Source organism: Streptopelia decaocto (genome assembly GCF_964273445.1).
Source record: "Streptopelia decaocto genome assembly, chromosome: 9".
Classification (NCBI taxonomy): domain Eukaryota; kingdom Metazoa; phylum Chordata; class Aves; order Columbiformes; family Columbidae; genus Streptopelia; species Streptopelia decaocto.
In genome coordinates, this window is record NC_138664.1 from 19594147 (window position 1) to 19611707 (window position 17561).

Below are 17561 nucleotides of genomic sequence, written 5' to 3' on the forward strand. Positions count from 1 at the left end.
TTTCCCAACACCTTCCCCGAGCAGGTTCAAAGCATCTGTCCAGGAAAAAAACACCCAAGCAAAGCGAAACGAAAGCAAGAGGCAGAAAAGCGATGCAGGAAAGCAAACACTGGTTTATTCATCGTTTCACCCTGCCAGCTTGATGTATTCTCGATGTATTCTTCTTATTATGATTTTTAAGCAAGTTGTTTCCTGGAGGGGACCCTGCGGGAGCTCGTTAGAGATCAGAGGGCGGTTTCGGGGTGCCGGGAGGAGGATGCTCTCCCCCGTTGGCACACAGGGATGCCGACTCCAAACCGATTTCCCTGGGGAGCCCCGTTGCCGCTGGCTGGGAATCCCTTTGGGCTAAAAATTGCCAAATTCATTTTCCTTCCATTTATGTAGAAAACTCCCAATTCACCTGTCAAATAATTAAATGGGCCGGCAGCCCAGCACCGCCTCGTCTGCTCCATTAGGAGAGTTTTACACTTTCTATATTTGTCAGTGGCACCAGTGCAATTTCCTCCCCCCCCCACCTCTTAAAATGGAGCAATTTTCTCTTTTTAACCCCATTTGCTTTTGTCATCAAGGCAGTTATTTGACACTTAAAGGGACATGATGACTTAAATTGCAGGAATTAGAGCGAGCAGCCGCTCCTCCTGCCTGCGTTTCCTCCGATCATCCAAAGAGTTTGTGCTTTGCAGATGAGCAAATCGAGAAGCAGCTTGGAAAACCTCTTGAGGATCTGCCTTCTCCATCTGAGAAGATGTTTCTCCATTTTAGCTGAGAAAATGTGAATTGCCGCTCTGCACTGGCCCATTTCCATGTCAGATGCAGGGAGAAGCATGAGGAAAATGGGACTTTTGGATCAAACTGGGCAGCCTCAGCTCCCCGACGTTATGATAAGGGATATAATTGCCTTGCAGTGCATCTCTAGGAACATGCATTTTCTCACCCAAAGAAAAACATCTTGCAGTAAATCACAGCTAAGCAAGCAGCCGTTTGCCTCAAGTCCCCTTTTGCTGGCAGCTCCCTCCGGCACGGAGCGGGATGATCAAGGGACGCCGGAGGAAGGCGACGTCCCCGATGAACCCATCAGGGCACGCTCCTCCCCGGGCTGACAGCTTTTCAAAGCCCTACAAATTGCTCGCCGGAGCGGCTTTATTCATCTCGCCCGCATCCCAGGGCGAGCCCCACCGGCAAAGTTTGTTTTTCAGCCTCATTGGGCTTTCAAGTGAGGGGAGGCAGCTCCAGCCCCTCACCCCGGTGTCAGGGCGACAGGCTGGGGAGAAGGGCTGGACCCCTGCCACCCTCCCGCCACCCTCCCAGTGACTGCTGCTGTCATCGGGACGAGTGATGGATGAGCTGGCCAGGGCACAGACGGGAGACACAAGTCATCCATCACCTGCTAACAGAGACCTCTGCCCCAGCCCTGCCGTGCCGGTGACGGGAAGACAGCAGCTTTTATCTGCCATCATCGCTCAGCAAGATGGGGCATGTGGTGAGGGCATCTGAATCCCAGTGCAAGCATCTGCATCTTGGGACAAGCATCTGCATGCCGGTGCAATTATCTGCATCCTGGTACAAGCATCAGCATCCCAGTGCAAGCATCTGCATCCCAGTGCAATTATCTGCATCCTGGTACAAGCACCTGCATCCCAGTGCAAGCAGCTGAATCCCAGTACAAGCATCCGCATCCCAGTACAAGCATCCACATCCCAGTGCAGTTATCTGCATCCTGGTACAAGCATCCACATCCCTGTGCAAGCATCCACATCACAGTACAAGCATCTACATGCCAGTACAATCATCCACATCCCAGTACAATCATCCACATCCCATTATAAGCATCCACATCCCCATACAAGTGCCTGTGTCCCAGTGCAATTATCTGCATCCTGGTACAAGCATCCACAACCTGGTACAAGCATCCTTGCTTTGCTCCAGCAGCCCTGCTTCCCCCACCACTGCAGACAGACAGAAATGCAACGTCTCAGCCCAAAACCATCCCCTCAGCACAGCCAGATGGTTAAGCCGAGCTTGAAATCAGGTCGGGGTTTGATTTGAGGCATTCGGGAGAGGCCAAGGCTGGGCTCTGCTCCCCACCAAAAAGCAGCAGAGCTGACAAGCTAATGCAGTTCCCAGCTTGCCATCCACATCTGATCAGTGGGGAAGGACTTCTGCATGCCTAAAGGAAGACCCAGCCTGAGCCCCCCCAAAAGGGGCTATAATTCTGGGCTATGGCTCAGAATCCCCCAGATTCCTGTGCCTGAAACACACTTGGTGCTTGAGGAGTCCCTCTTTTACTTTCAGTATCTTGCTTAAAAAAAACCTAAAGGTGAGCCCGATGCCTGGAGAATGTCTTTGCACATCCCTGTGATGGATGTTCCCCCAAGCCGCCTCACACCCACGTGTGCTTTGCTAGGGAACCTATTCATCTCCACGGGGAATCCAAAGGGATAAAGCACAGTGTAAACGGAGCCAGGAGCAGTTTTGGTGCCATTTTTCCGACCTGTTGAAGCTCCAGCAGTCACAGCTGGCTTTGCACGGGTGGATGGGCTATGCTTATCATGGGAAGCACCAGCTGCATCCCACCCAGCTGCCCGATCCCCCCGCAGCCTGGTAAACCCAAGCGGGAGCACAAGCTGTGTGCAAACCCGTTTGTTTGCCGCAGAAAGGCTGCGATTCCTCCTACCCAACAGCAACAGATTGCTGTTTTGGGACGGGCGCCTCACTGCCAGCTGGTCCAGAGAGACTGGAAACAAACCATCTTCTTGTGGGCTTGCAACCAAGTCCAGCTGCCAAGGAGATCTCCAAAAGCTGGCTCCTTGCCCCCCGGCACCATGTGGAAGTGAGACGGGGATGTTTCCCCAAGTAAGGGACCGATATCTGCTGACCTGGAGGCTGATTTCCCTTCACTGAGCCCCTGTGAAGTCCCTGAGGGTCAACCTGAGCCCTGTCCCCTCTCCTCCATCCCTCCAAGGGCCATCCCAGTGACCAAGAGATCATCCACCCCCTCGGTGCTGTGCCCAGGTTCCTAGGACAATTAGCAGCTGTCTGGCTGTGCAACACGCACGAGGCATTTGAACAGCCAGCAGAGCCTCCCGCTCCGTGCCTGGGAATACATTATTGTGGCGAGATGAAAAAAATCATTATCCCCATGCCTGGGCCTTTCGGGGGGAGCTCAGCACCCATCCATCACCCCCCCAGCCTGCAGATGAGATGCTGGGCACGGAGGCAGCACCAAGGAGCTTGTCCCCTCCACCAGATGCGCCCGCATGGCTTTGCCATTTGGGAAAGCAAACCAGATGGACACAACACTTGATCTCCCAAACTATTCATCACCCAAGTCCTGCCTGAATTTAGGATGATATTTAGTCTCTCAAGCTTCCAGGTTAGGGTTCACCTTCCCCAGGCGCAGCAGGAGCAGCTTAAAGATGCTCGGGTTTGGACCACTAAGAGCCGAACCAGATCCAGGCTGCAGCATCCTAGGAGAGCTTTTGGAGATTAAATCTCCCAGCTCTGCCGGGTTCATCCCACTTCCCTATAAGCCAGCAGGGCTCAGCCACCCTCCAACACGTTTTCCATCCGTCCAGCCCTCCCAGGAGGGCTGGCAGCCAACATCCCTCCACCTCCCAGCTTTTAATTTTTAAATAAAAACCATCCTGGCAAATACTTGCCGGGTGACATCAGCAGCAGGTGATTTATTGCATTCCCTCCGGGGGCCCAGGAGCGGAATTGCATTTGCTAATGCGTTGCCTTACGCCCCTGGCCCAGCTCCACGTCCCGCTCCGCATCCCAGCTGATTGCTATCGATTTCCTTTGCTTTTCCGAGCCTCGAAAGAGTTCACGTCTAGACGTTTGCTGAGCAAACTTAATCAGTGCCTCGCTAATCGGCGTTTCTGGCCAGTAAATTTTCAGCTGATCGGGGTGGGGATAGCACATCCCCTCGAAAAACAAGGGATACCAAGTGCCGTGAAGGGTGAATCTGGAGGATTTGCAGTCCAGGGGATGCCCTGGAAGGAGGAGAGAGCCCCGAGGATACCCAGGGAGGCTTCATGAGATCAAATACATCTCTGGTGCTGGAATCCAAAGCAATGTTTTCACAGGTGTACGAGACACCTCAGAGAGCGGCAGGCACATCATCATCAGATGTTATTCTTACAGCAAGATGCAGGAAACAGAGCCCCTGCAAGGGCTTGTCTGTTTCTTTTTTTCCTTTATTTAGACAGCTTTTAACACAACTAAGGAAAGAGAAATGCAGCTTTTCAGACTGCATTAGCCCTGCCCAATGGTTTCGGCAGTTTTTAGAAGTCTAGAGTTGAGCTGCAAACTGAAATATTTAAGACGTGTCAGCCCCGGCTCCCCGCAGGTGGCATTTTGAGAGCTTCTAGGTGCCACCATCCGCTGCCTGGGGACAGCCACGGAACTAGAAATGCCAAGTTTGATCTCTCATTCCCCCATCCCCATGAGCAGGCTGGGGAGGCAACAGCCTGGGAGAAGGAACAGCGCTTGGTACCCAGGTCCCCTCGCAACCCTCCAGCACCACCAAGCTCTAATGGGAGGCTATGATGAATAATCACATTTTTTAATGAACTTAGGATGGTGTCTTCTCCGACGGCTCCACTCACCTGTGCTGGTGAGGGCGACAGATCCGGGGTTCGGCTTGGTGAGGAGAGGTGGAAGCTGCTGTGGCTGGGGGTAGCAGGGACAGGCAGCGAAGAGGAGGAGGAGGAGGAGGAGGAGTAGGAGGAAGGATGCTCGTGCTCGGCTGCCAAGTCACCCAGCAGCTCCGGGGAGGAGCTGAGCGCAGGGTCAGCCTGCAGCCTCTGTAATTAAGAGAAGGACTTTGAAGATGCAGCGTTGGGGTCCAGCACCCCTTTTTCCCACTCTCCCCAGTATACATCCTGCCACATCCCAGGGTGACCCCTCTGCATCCCAGCTCCATCCTCTAACTCTTGGGCTCAGGATCCCACCCTTTGAGGGCAGAACTTTTGCAAGAAATAAAAATAAACCCTAAACCAGCCATAACATAAACACAAACCAGACAACAACTTGTATTTCAGGCTTAGAGACAGCTCTTCCCTGTGCATCCCTAGGGATTGCTCTTGACAGCCCCAACTGCCTGAGGGGAAAAACCAATAAATAAAAAAGGAAAAAAGAGAAAAAAAAAGTACTATCATTTTAAAAATTATCCTTTACAGGGAGCACCTGTGCAGGCCCCAGGTGCCTCTGCTTGCAGCCCTTAAAAGAGCAAGGCAATGGATTGTTGCCCTCTCTTGGGGTCTCTGCTGGAGGGGCTGCTCTGCACCAGCCTGCAAGGTAAGGGGGAGGATTTGGAAGGGGGTTAAGTAGGTGAACGCCCCACAGAGGATCTTTTTCCTACACCTCTGGGCACGGCTTAGCTGTAGAACCCTCTTTGCTGCATGGTTGCTCTCTCAACAAGACCCTGCCTGCATTTTGAGCTTGTCCTAACTTTCTCCTGTCCTGGACAAAGAGGGTCTCATACTTTGGTGGCAGATAGAGGCACTAAGCTTCTACCCAGCGAGGAGGGAGGGGAAACTGAGGCAGGGTTGTGCTCTTTAGCAAAGACACCTCCTAAAAGCCATAGAGACTTTTCTCTTTTTGTTTCTATTCTAGCTGTTTGTTCTGCGGAGCCAAATCCTGTCCTGAGCAGACTGCTCTGCCCTTGTTTTGCTGGAATATGGGATCTCTGAGCCCCAGATTTGGGTTGTCCTACCTCAGTGGAGCAGGCACGGCTCTGGGTGGGCAGTGAGTGATAAGCAGACTCGGGCGTACGGTGCAAGTGGCTGGGGACAGGGACGTCCCGGGGTGGGGATGCTGCTGCTTGCTGGTCCCAGTCCTGGGCGCTGGTGGACACCGGTGTGGGTGACGGCTGTGCGGCAGGTGGCCGGTGCTCCCGCAGGGACACGGTGATGGCCAGGTGGCCGCAGTGCATGGCTGGCTGCTGGCTGCCCACCCGCAGCAAGGCCAGCACTGTGCTGTAGCGGTACCAGTCCTCGTCCCTTCTGGCTGAGAGCTTCAGCCGGGGCTGGTTGGGCCGGGGGTAGATGGCGAAGAAGGCTTCACCCACCCGCCTGCTCTTCCTCCTCATCCTCTCTGCCCTCCCGGGGAAGCGCAGGGCCTCGATGTGCAGCCGAACGTCATGGTTCTTGTCGTTCTTGCAGAAACCTGCCCGGAGTGATGGTGAGGGGTAAAGCCTGGCTTAGGAAGGCTAGTGGTCCCAGGAGCATCTCCTGGGCTCATCCATCAGTACTGTTAGTTCTGCACTGTTTATCTCTCTGGGACACATCTAGACCTTGGGGTGGGAGGTGTTTCCATCACTGATGGTGTTAGCCCTGCTATCCAAGCCGGACCTGCCCCATTCACCACCCTAATCCCTGACCCTGCTTTGAGTCCAGCTCAAGGTTGTATTTCAGCACAAAGGTGTGAGCTTGATACAGGGGTCTGCAAGCCTGAACCAGCCTGAGCCATGCTCCTGTGTCACCATCAGCCCACCCCTGTGGCATCCGGCCTCTTACCTCTAGGCAGGGTGAAGATGAATCTCCTCCTCTGGAAGGAGTAGATCTGGTCGAGGTCGCTCTGCTCGATGGTGTCGGTGGTGCCGGTGCTGCTCTGGAAAACCTCCCCGCCGTCAATGCAGAGCTGGATGCCGGCACCGGAGCCCTGCAGCAGCGGGTTCTCCACGGTGAGCCGCAGGGCGTACTGGCCGCGCTGGTTAAACTGGGCACTGACCAGCTCAAACTCAAAATCCAGGGTCTTCTCCTCAGCCTTCAGCCGCGAACGCTGCAGGGCTGGGGGGATGCGAGGCTCCCCGGCCATGGGGATAGAGGAGGGGTCTGGAGGTGACACCTCCTTGCTGGGTTTCTGCAGATCTCTGCCCTGGAGCAAGCCTGGGGCGGGTTTCTGAGCCAAGCTGGCTCTGCTGCTGCTCTCGCCTTCTCCTCTCCGGAAAGAAAATGCCTGGGGGTGCCCCTGGGTACGTGTTGACTTCACATCTCCACAGGCGGCTTTCAAAGGCAAGGAAATCCCTGTCCCTGAAAAAGCATCCTTGGTGCCAAGGGGAGATGCCGAGAGCTTCCCTGCCCCTGCGCAATGTCCAGGGCTTCGAACTCCAGTTTGTTTGCTGGGAAACCAGGTAACAAGATGCAAAGGGGTGGCTGCCTTCCAGGAAACAGCCCGGGATATCCAGGGTGGTGCTGAGCAACACAATGTGTGTGTGTGCGTACAGGGGGTGTGTGCATCCCTGCAGTGGAGACTCAATGGCTCCTGGAGCCCTTTGCCTTGTGAGATTAAGCACAAATGGGTCTGAATGTTGCAGAGGCTCCAGGAGATGCTGGTACAAGCCATGCTGGATGCTCCCACACATTGCTGAGTCCTGTGGGACAATCCTGCTCCTCCCACACCCACGTGCTGGATCTCCTGCTGATGGAACCATACAGCCAAGCCTGCAGCTGCATTTTGGTGGCTCTAAGGTAAGTTTTTAGTGGGATTTGCTGGGTGGAAAGTGGTTCCTCATGGAGTTGATTGGAACAGGATGAGCCTGGGGAGCAGCGCTTGGATGTTAGATCAGCATTTACCCACCTAATCCTAACACTTGGTGACTTTGCAGGCAAGCTCGAGGCAGAAACTGTCCTGTGACTTGGAAGTGTCACTACGAAACAAGCAGTTGATATTGCTCTTTATATGCATTTGCAGCCTGCCCAGGAGCACACTGTGCTTTTTGGGGTGATGTCTTGGGTCAAAGCTGGCTGCAAAGAGGTTTTGGTCCACGTGTGATTCTGGCTGGTGCAACTGGAGCTGAGCTGCCTGCCTGCTAAACCTGTCACTGAGCCAGCTGAGCATCCAGAGGTTAGTCCCAGCGTGGATATTTTGGGACTGCGCTCAAGGGGTTTGGTGCTCTGGGGTGGGCAGGGAGCTGGAATGGCACCGTCTGATCCTTGCCAGGAGCCCCCTGTCATATCTAATTCCCTCCTCGCCGCTGAGAATAGCGTGTTCCCACAGCTTTCAGGATGTTTCCCGTGAAACGTGAGCTGGGGCTGGGTGAGCAGGTGGCCCTTCTCTAAGACAGCTCTGTGCTCCATATAAAAAGCCACATTCCAGTCTCTTCACGCTGGTGCAAGCTTGAAACAACACGGTTATCCTCGGAGGGAGAGGGTTGGGGGATAAAGCACCATCTGAGACCCTGAGGCGTAAGATTTTTTGCCTTTTTTTCTTTCTTTCTAGTATGTGAGAGAGTATGGGAGCAGTCCAGGGATCTGCAAGGCAGCCAGCCAAGACCTGTCTCCAAGAATCACTTTGGAAGTGTCCACGGACAATGGACGGACTAGCTAAAAAGAAATCCTAAAGAGAAATTGGTAGTTCTTTCCCCTGATGGCTGGAAACAGCTCAGTGCTCCCAAAGCAAGGACAAAGTGGTGCTTCCCAGCCCAGAGGTGGCTTGAATTGAGCGTGATGCTGCTCTGAGATGTTGCACCTACAAAACCATGGCAATCTGGGCTGTTTCCTCATCTCAATTAAAGCCCTGCCAGGCTCTCATGTGGGGAAATGGGAGCTATTTTATCCTTAACTAGCCTGCTTAATTCCCTTCCCGCCCTTGTGCAAACACATTACGGAGCCACCGCTAATGACAGCATCATCAAAGACTAATTTCTGCATAATCTAATCGAAGGCGCAGTGTGTTCGTGCAGCATTTTCCCAGCTGCAGGTCTGGAGGTGCCACCTCCATGGTGTTAACGTGACACCGGACACAGACAATCCTCTCCCTTGCCCGCCCCCGAAAACAAAATACCAGTTTCCACAGCTCTACTGGGGATGAGGCTGATTCATAAGACAGTGTGAGGTCTATTTATTTTGGCAGCCTGGGGATTTTTTGTTCTGTAAAAATGAAAGGTGGCCTTTGATGGCTGGAGCTCTGCCTGCGTAATGAGCTCAGGGTTTGGGGCTGGAAAGCTACGTAATCGTGATGGGAACCGGGTGTATTTGGCCAAAGGTGGGTTTCTGCTGGCATCAGCTCTGTTTTTTTCCATGTAGAAGTTCTTTTCCTTAGGCAGGGTCCCTGGGGGTGCAGTGAAAAGCAGTGATTCGCTCACGGCTGAAGGCTTGTACCCAAAACTCAGTGCTCCAGCACCTTACCCAGCCTTAGGAGACAAAACAGGCTCAGAGCATCAATGCACACAAGGTGAAGATGCTTCTCCAGAAGCCTAAAAAGGGATTCAGGAGCATCTGGGGCTGCCACTGAGCTCCCGGTTCATCTGCGCCTTGCAAAGCTCTTCCTAACCTGGTCCCTGCCGCCTGGAAGGAGAGCAGCAAACCTTAGGAACTGCACATCCAAGGCTCACATCTGCTCTCCCAACAGCCTTTTTTTTGCAGTAGAAAATGCCCAGACTGCTGGAATACCAACTTCTTGCAAGGCGTTACAGTGCCTTGAGATGTTTTGGTAGTAATAAAGACTTCCAGGATTGTTGTGCATCTAATTAATGATCACTTAGCTAAGACCAGGATGGGCATCACTGTAATATTGTTGTCTAGGGAGGAAAATCAGCCCTGTGACTCTGAATTTTAAGCTTTTCCTTCTCTGATAACCCTTTTCTAGTCCCTCCGCTGTCTCAGGAAGCACCTTTGGGAACTGACAGCAGCATTTCTGACTTGAAAACAAACTCAGGGAGCAGAGGAAAAAGCCTGCAGGTCATTTTGATCAGTGTTACTACAAAGTTTTGGCTAAAAATTAAGCTAAATCTTCAACCTTGATTAATTTTCCTTTGCTTCACTTGCTGTCACGTGTGTGTATTTGTCCAGATTTGCTTTTTTTTGTAAACTTCTGTCTCCTGGACTATATGTAGCTGGTGGGAAGGACATGTTGGCCAAGGAGCAGATGGATAAGGGCAGTGTGGCAAAGCTGTCTGTATTATTCCTGTCCTCACCCTTGGGCAATGCAACCCCCAGTTTGCACCCCTAAATGTTTTGCATCCCTTTCCCACCCCCTCTGGATTGTTTTCCTACCGCAGGGGTACCATCACTCTGCACCGATGGCACTTGCTGTGTAAAGCCTGGGCAGGATCCATCCATCCCTGAGGGGGGGATGCTCTCGTGTTCCCAAACCAAGGATGCGTGTCCCCAAGCTTGCACCAAACCTAAGCTTTCCTTCTGTCTTCCCACCCCTCCCAAGATGCACTGAATAAACTGAATAAATCTGTAAGATTTGGGCAAAGGATTGGGCTCAACTGATTCACACCAATGAGGAGCTGGACTTTTGATTTACACACGGAGGAAGGAGAGATGTTTACATCCCATGTTGGGAGACACAGCAGCATCTCAGTGCCCTTAAATCTTCGCAGGGATGGAAAGAGCAGCTCAGACCCGGCTGAGCAGGGGAAGAAGGGGGCTGGGTCGAGCTGCCTCCTCTCCCGAAAAGCTCTGCCTAATCAAAGGGAGAGCGGAGCACGGGGTTGGTTGTTTTTAATTTTCTAAAGCCCAGGGTGGCCCCCAGCCAAGGCCTCCTTGCGATGGAGGGGATAAAGTTCCCGGAGCCTCCGCTCACTCCCCGCTGCTCTGAACTTTGCCTCGCAGCTCACATGGCCGCATCCGTGCCCGGCGCCCGCAAATAGATGCTTTAGACCCAGCTTAGCAAGGCCACGCTTCTCCTGAGACCTCCAGCAAGCCAAGCCTGTGGCTGGAAAAGGTAACTTTTTATTTTTCCTATTCTTTCCTCTTTTTCCCCCCCTCTTTTTGTCATTGCTTCTTGCAAACTTGGCGTTGTGGGGGAAGCCAGGCTTAATAAACCTGCGGAGCTGAATGCTCCAGGTTGGAAATGCGAGCTTAAATCTGCAGCTTCAGGGAGGCAAAACCTGCTTTGAGGGTGCAGAAGCACCCCCCAAAAATCCCAGCTCTCTCCTCAAGCAGTGATTTCACCTCCCTCTTTTTTTTTTTTTTTGGGGGGGGGGCGGCGCATTCCTGGGTGATGCTTGTTCCAACCCCCAGCATCAGAGGAGCTGGTATGATGGGGTGCTCTGCCCTGACCCCCCCCTCAGGGCTGCTTTCTGACTTTATCAGCAGGTTTTGGTACAATCCTGCAAAATCCTGACTCTTCCCCTGGCTTGCGGGGCGGGGGGGCTTCATCTGCAGCAGGTGCTTTGAAATGAAGTGGGGGGAAGGAGCCTAAAAATAACTTTAAACACCCTTCTTGGCTTCAATGTTGAAGCTGCTTTTGCTTTTAAAATGTAAAAGGGGCTTTGCCTTTGCCTTGCTCTGGTGTGTTTATGATCTCGGTGGTGGATTTATTATCTACAAGGCTCCAGCTTTGTAGAGGAAAGGGTTTTGTGAAGAGCTGGGGGGGCTTCTGGGCTCTCCCCGGGGTGGTGGATGTCGGGGTGCAGGTGGGATTTGGGGGAGAAGGGGGTTGATTTGGGTGAGAAGCAGCCCCGCAATGTCTGAGCTGGGAGATGAATATTGTCTGGGGGGGTGTCTGGATGGGATGAAAAACTTTGTCTGGACTTTTCCCTGCCCCCAGGCGGGGGTTTTCCCAGAGGGATGGGGAGCCGGGGGCACGGGGAGTTCACCAGCCACCGGGCTTCCCGCAGTGGCTCATCGCTGCCATGAGTCGGGCGTCCTCAGCCCCCTGGGGACAGTGACTTCCCGGAGGTCCCAGCATCTGGCCGGATGGGGCAGGGTGTGGGTGGGCTCCTCAGCACTTGTGTTTGGGGAATCTGGGGACAGCAGGAGATCTCCATGCAGGGAAAAAAGCCCTGCTTTTTCAGAAAGATGAGTAAAGGCTTCAAAGAGCTCTGGGCAAGGACGGGCTGGGGCGGCTTTGGGGCTTGGAGGGTTCCAAAGTCACCAGCAGAGGGAAGGGATGGGACCAACTGTCCCCTCGCCCTTCCCAGCAGAGGAGGAGTGGCTGCAAACCAACTTTTCTCATCTTGTTTTGGGTCTGGGACGCTGAATTTGGTGGACTTTGGGGGCTGAAGTTTTTGGGTTCTGACCTGAGACAGGGCTTTACCTCTCCCCAAGTCGCCCTTGGGAATGAGCATCCCAGGAGCTGGGTCACCAGCTCATCTTTGCTGATGCCCTCTGAAGCCACCCCAGTGTCACCTGGCTTTGCAGGGACAGCCCAGCAGCCACCAGTGCTGCTCCCGAATGGCAATTGAATTAGAGGAGATCTCACTTAAACAACTCTTCCCCCCCGCCGCCGGCCCAAGGGCTCCCTGAACAATTGTGAAATGAGATCTTTATCATTTTTATTAAAAGCTGTACACAAGGCATCACCATTAGGCTGGATGGGAGGAGGGAAGGGGGGTAATTCCCTTATGGCTCCCCCTCTTCTCTTCCCCGCCCCCCCCCCCCCAAGTTTAATTCATAGTGGTGGGATGCAAAAGCTCCCCAGAGAGTGATGGATAGTGGGAAATGAAGAATATGCAGGAGCTTTATTGAACCCATCAATCTCGGGCGAGGCCGCTGCGATCAAAAGGCCCAGCCTGTTTCGGCAGAGGTTACGCAGAGGAGCAAAAAGATCAGGTTTCGGGGAAAAACGCCGGGCACGGGGGGGGCTGCGAAGCCGGGGAGCTCCTGGCTCGGCCGTGGCCGGAGGAGCCAGCGCCCGCCGAGCAGGGTGGGGAGCGTGGCCTTGCCCTGGCCGGGGATGCTGATCCCGCTGAGGTTTTGGCACACCTGCCTCTGCTCCGCCGGGACATGGAATAGGGGGTTAACCCTTCCCTGTGCCACAGTAAGGCTGGAAACCCTCATCTTGTGCTTCTCTACGGCTGAAATGCCCATCACCGGTGAGGTCTCTGCTCCAACACAGCACCGGGGCAAAAGGAGATCCATTGGGGTCCAGACTTGGGTGTCCCCACATCACAGCATCACTCATTACCTGGTGGTGTCCAGCAGATGGCTTGGAGGCTCTGAAGCATCTCCTGATTTATCCAGACACCTGTTTTTTTTGTGGATGGTGATCAGGATGTTGTCACCTTGCTTGGTGGACCACAAGAAGGGACCTTCCCCTGGTGCAGGAGAACATCTGTCTCATGAAGACGAGCGAGCTGGGCTGGAGGATTTGAAGAACAGCTGGTGCTGAGTCAGTGTTGACCCACCTTGGTCCCACACCCAGGCAGAGATGGGCAGCGAAGCCCTGGGGTATGGGTGTCCATGATACCCTGAGCAAGGATGTGCTGGAGCTTCTCATCTTGTTCTCATGCTGCCCAGTGTGGATTCAGGCTGTGACTTGCCTGCTGGGGCTCCCTGGGCTTTTCTCTCTTTTCCTTCCTGCTTTTCTGCAGCCGACATGTCCCCAGGCAGCTGAAAATCGGGCACTGGCAAGGTGGCATCTGCTGGCTTGTTGGGAGGTGGGTCATATGGGGCAATGCTGCTGGGCTGGTGGGATGGGAGATCTTGCTTTCTGCTGCTTGCCCTTCTTTGAGTGACCCCACGGGGAGGTAAGAAGGGGCACGGGCAATCCCACGGTGGCTTTTGGAGCACTGCCATGAGCTTTAGAGGCTCTTTCTACCTCTTTTTACGGAGTGCTACATTCCTGGGAGGTGAGGTCAGAACTGCTTCCCCCGCACAGTTGATGCCTCGGGGCTGGGACGTGTGCTGGGGGGTTGAGGATGGGGTCTGGGGTCTGTATGAGTGGGGCTGGTGGGGCCTGTCCTTCCTCTGCTGGTGGGGAGCAGGGTGGTGGGGTCACTCTGCTGTGGGCCACATGTTGAGGCAAAGGAAATGGGCTTTCTCACTGAGTTTTGGCCATTTGGGAAGGGGAGTGAAGTTCCGAGCCCATGTCACAGGTCCTGGTCTAGAGGGAGGCCCTGGAGGGGACCCAAAACCTGGCTGGGGACGTGCTATCCAGTGGAGCATCAATCAGGCCATGGGGCAACGTGGCCGTGGTGGCGAATGTTTGGCCAGAGGTGGGGCCACAGCCCGATTTGGGGAATCTCTTTGAAGCTGATGTGCTAGATCCATCCCGGACCCTGCTGAATGCCAGCTGTACAAACAGCAGCCGCTCAGTCATCCCCCTCCTGCCTGTCCCCTCAGAGCCACCGAGCAGAGCTGGGGGGTTTGGTGACATCCCCCAGCTGTGGGACAAGGTGTCCCCAGGTCCTGGGCTGATTCCTGGGGCTTGGAGGCTGTGCTGGGCATCTGGGGACATCTTTGGGCACTGCCTATCCATAGCGATGGCAGAGGAGGCAGGTTGCAGCTTGTGCGATGTAGCTCTGGGACAGGAGCGGAGGGTGTGGGGCTGCCTGGGCCAAAGTCATCAAAACATAATGAGAAGAAGGACAAATGAGAGCATGTTGGGTCTGGCGCTGCGACAAATCCTTCTGCTTTTGGATGGCTGCAGAGGGAGAGGGGCTGAGGTTTCCCCTGGGGGAGGCTGGATGTTGGATGTGGGGGGGCTGGTGGCACTGAGGGACGTTGGGGACACAGGTCACAGGTGAGATCTCATCCCCATTTTGCCAGCCAGCCCATGCTGCCAAGCCCAAAAACTTGACCCTTGCGCCGGTTTTTGAGTTGTGTGCGTTAAAGCTGTAAAACAACCCAAACAAAGGCTGCGAGGCTCTCAGCATCCCCCGGCGGGCAGGGAGCGGCTGGGGGACGATTAGGTGTGCCCGAGGAGCTCGCCTTGTGCTGGGGGGGGACATTCATCCCTTCTCCCTCCCTCCAAGTCCAGATAAAAGCCGGATCCTTGGAGGCACAGCTGGATTTTGAAAGCTCCCGGTCCCCTCCCCGGGCTGCGGGAGTGACTGAAGAAGATAAAGCCTCTTGGCTCGGCGCCTCCATCCCTGCTTTTCCAAGAACTCACCTCGGGAAATCCCGGCTGCTTTCTGCCTCCGGCTGCCTCTTGCCATCTCTCTCCAGCCCGTGGAGAGGGGAAGGAGATGGCCATGGCCACCAACAGCTCCGCTGGGCTACAGGATGCTCTGCTGGACCAGGGCTTCGGTGGCACTGAGGACCTCGTTTCCGACTGGTACATCTATGAAACCATGGAGCCGGCGGTGCAGCAGGATGAGTAAGTGTCCAGCCTCCCTGGTGGGTGCCACATGTCCCTCTGTTGTCACCCTGGGTGGCTGCTGGCCTGTCCCCTTTATGTAGAGCAATGTCCCCTGAGCAGCACAGCCAGGATTTATTCCTGGGTGAGTGGAAGGTGACAAAAAAGGCTTGTTTTGGCCTCCTAAAAATGCATAATTTCTTCAGGGTGTTTCTGGCAAGAACTGGGATAAATCCCACAGTGAGCATCTCCTCTAAATGTACTCTCTTTTGCTTAGCCTTCCCCGAAATTCAACATCAAGTTCATGGTGTTAAACTGCTGCCCTGACCCCTCTGAAGCCCCCAGAGCTTTTTCTGGCATGGCGAGGGCTGCTCTGGCTCTGGGCTTCTGGGTAGGAAGACATGGCAGGGCTGGGATGCTTGTCTGGGAGGGGAAACTGAGGCACAGAGCGACGTGACGGTTTATCCTTGGTGTCCCACAAGGCTGGAAACTGGGCGTCCCAAGGCCCATCTATCAGCATCTATTGTCCCTCTGTTGACTTAGTCCTCTGCGGGCGGGTTTTACGCCGCTCAGTTGACTGATACCTAATCCCGAGTGCAAGCAGGAGGAGATCCCAGCGGTGACCAACCCAAAGGGTTTCTCTTCATTCTTCATCTCCTGCATTGTGAAACAGCTTTTGAAATCTCCTTGCCCAGCCCCAGTTTCCCCAGGTGAAGCCCCCCCTGCATGACCCAAACCTCTGCTGGAGACCTTCGGGTTATTTTCTGGGTGTCCTTCTTTGTAGCAAGCTGTGCTGGGTAAAGGGATGGGGGCAGCACCGGGGGGTTTACCCATCCGACGGCTCTTGGATGCTCTGGATTTCAATCCTGAAGCCCTAGTGATACTAAGGGCTTTTGGTATCTCTGTGCTCTCAGTCTTGCGAGCGGGTGCCCTGGTTTTCCAGAGCGTGGGTATTTTGGGACAGTTGGAACTTCCTGGTCTATCCAAGGCCAGCCGTTGGCAGAGAAAAAAACAAAAGGCAGAAATCAGAGCTTTGCTACTGTCAGCTGGTCCTATAAAGCCTTTTCTGTCAGGCTGGTGACAGCCTTGGACATATGATGCCACAGAAATCCTAATTTCACTCTCGCACCCTTTCCTACAGCCGTGCTCTGCCCTTTCTCCCATCTCAGTGCTGTGGGGTTTGGGGGGCACGTGGGGTCACCCCCTGTGACTTATGGGGCTTGGGGGGGCATGTGGGGTCACCCCCTGTGACTTATGGGGCTTGGGGGGGCATGTGGGGTCACCCCCTGTGACTTATGGGGCTTGGGGTGTTCCCCTCCTGCAAGTGATGGGGTTCAGCTCCCCAGCACAGGGTTTTACTGCCTGGTGTTGGGTGAAGGTGGCTGGGCACGATCCTGCCTGGCCTTGGGGAGAGGAGAAGGGCTGAGGACAAAGCAGAGATTAAGGGATGCAGAGGAGGCCAGAGAGCAAAGAAATAAAGCAAAGCCTGCTCAACTGGCCAGAACTGCTGCTTTGCAGGTTGCATCCCTCAAAAAGACAGAGCCAGAAGAGGTATGGGTGTAAAAGAGGTAAAAAGGGGGTTCATCCTTGCTCACTGATCCCCTGGCATGGTTGTATGTGCAGGGAGGGCATCCAGCCTGGGACCACTCCCCAGTACAAACTGGAACACAGGAGGTTCCACTGAAATCTGAGAAGAAACTTGTTGGGGGTGAGGGTGGCAGAGCCTGGCCCAGGCTGCCCAGGGGGTTGTGGAGTCTCCTTCTCTGCAGACATTCCAACCCGCCTGGACACCTTCCTGTGTAACCTCATCTGGGTGTTCCTGCTCCATGGGGGGATTGCACTGGATGAGCTTTCCAGGGCCCTTCCAACCCCTCACATTCTGGGATTCTGTGTTATCTCTGTGATCATAAAGTCACCTCATGAGGGTGACTTCATTCCCAGTTAGTGAAACCTTCGCTGGGTATCACACCAAAATCTCTACTGCCACTGTGTATGTGTAGCCCAACATCTTTGCTTTGCCTTTTTGGGACTGAATCCAACCACATGCTATTTTCCCCCCTTTTTCTAGCATGTTTCCCAATGCAATCCCAGACTGCGACCCCACCATTTCTCCCCGGCTGTACCACATCTGCATGGCACCCATCTCCGTAAGTACCTGCCAGCTCCCAGGGGTGGGTTATCTTATTCACTGTCTCCCAGCTCGTGTCATGTCCATCTACTCCCAAATATCAGGTCTGGGCTCTTCAGCTTGAGCTGGAGCAAGGCTTGAGCTGGGATGCTCTAACAAGGGACTCGCACGTCTCCACACTTTGTTTTGTGCCTGTAGCCAGTGGAAGGCTTTGATTTATATTTATTTTTTCCTGGCATGGTCCCTCTGAAGCTGTAACTCATCAGAGCAGGTTGAGAAGCACCTGTTTCCACCGTGGCTGGATTTAGGGTGTTGGGTGGAGATGGTATCTCCTATCACACAGCAGCAGGTCCCAGCCCCCTCCCTGTGTATTTATTGCTCCCTCCATTGGGTTTCTGGCAGCTGGCTGTGCTCATGGGCTTGTCCTTGCTGGTGAAACGCAGGCGTCTCCACC

At 54.2% G+C, this 17561-nt stretch overlaps 2 protein-coding genes across 2 annotated transcripts in view; one reads left to right on the forward strand and one right to left on the reverse strand.

The window, feature by feature from the left end:
* The window catches only part of CCDC33 (coiled-coil domain containing 33), a gene marked incomplete at both ends in the record, with an annotated part of 34506 nt that extends 27684 nt beyond the window's left edge, over nucleotides 1–6822 (reverse strand). Inside the window, 4 exons of the mRNA XM_082061102.1 lie at nucleotides 3739–3927; nucleotides 4611–4808; nucleotides 5720–6171; nucleotides 6522–6822. Of these exons, the coding sequence (XP_081917228.1) occupies nucleotides 3739–3927; nucleotides 4611–4808; nucleotides 5720–6171; nucleotides 6522–6822 (1140 nt within the window). The remainder of the gene's footprint in view (nucleotides 1–3738; nucleotides 3928–4610; nucleotides 4809–5719; nucleotides 6172–6521) is intronic.
* An 8053-nt stretch (nucleotides 6823–14875) lies between these two features.
* STRA6 (signaling receptor and transporter of retinol STRA6) overlaps nucleotides 14876–17561 on the forward strand; it is a gene marked incomplete at both ends in the record, with an annotated part of 4691 nt that continues 2005 nt past the window's right edge. The window contains 3 exons of the mRNA XM_082061103.1: nucleotides 14876–15000; nucleotides 17048–17126; nucleotides 17510–17556. Of these exons, the coding sequence (XP_081917229.1) occupies nucleotides 14876–15000; nucleotides 17048–17126; nucleotides 17510–17556 (251 nt within the window). The remainder of the gene's footprint in view (nucleotides 15001–17047; nucleotides 17127–17509; nucleotides 17557–17561) is intronic.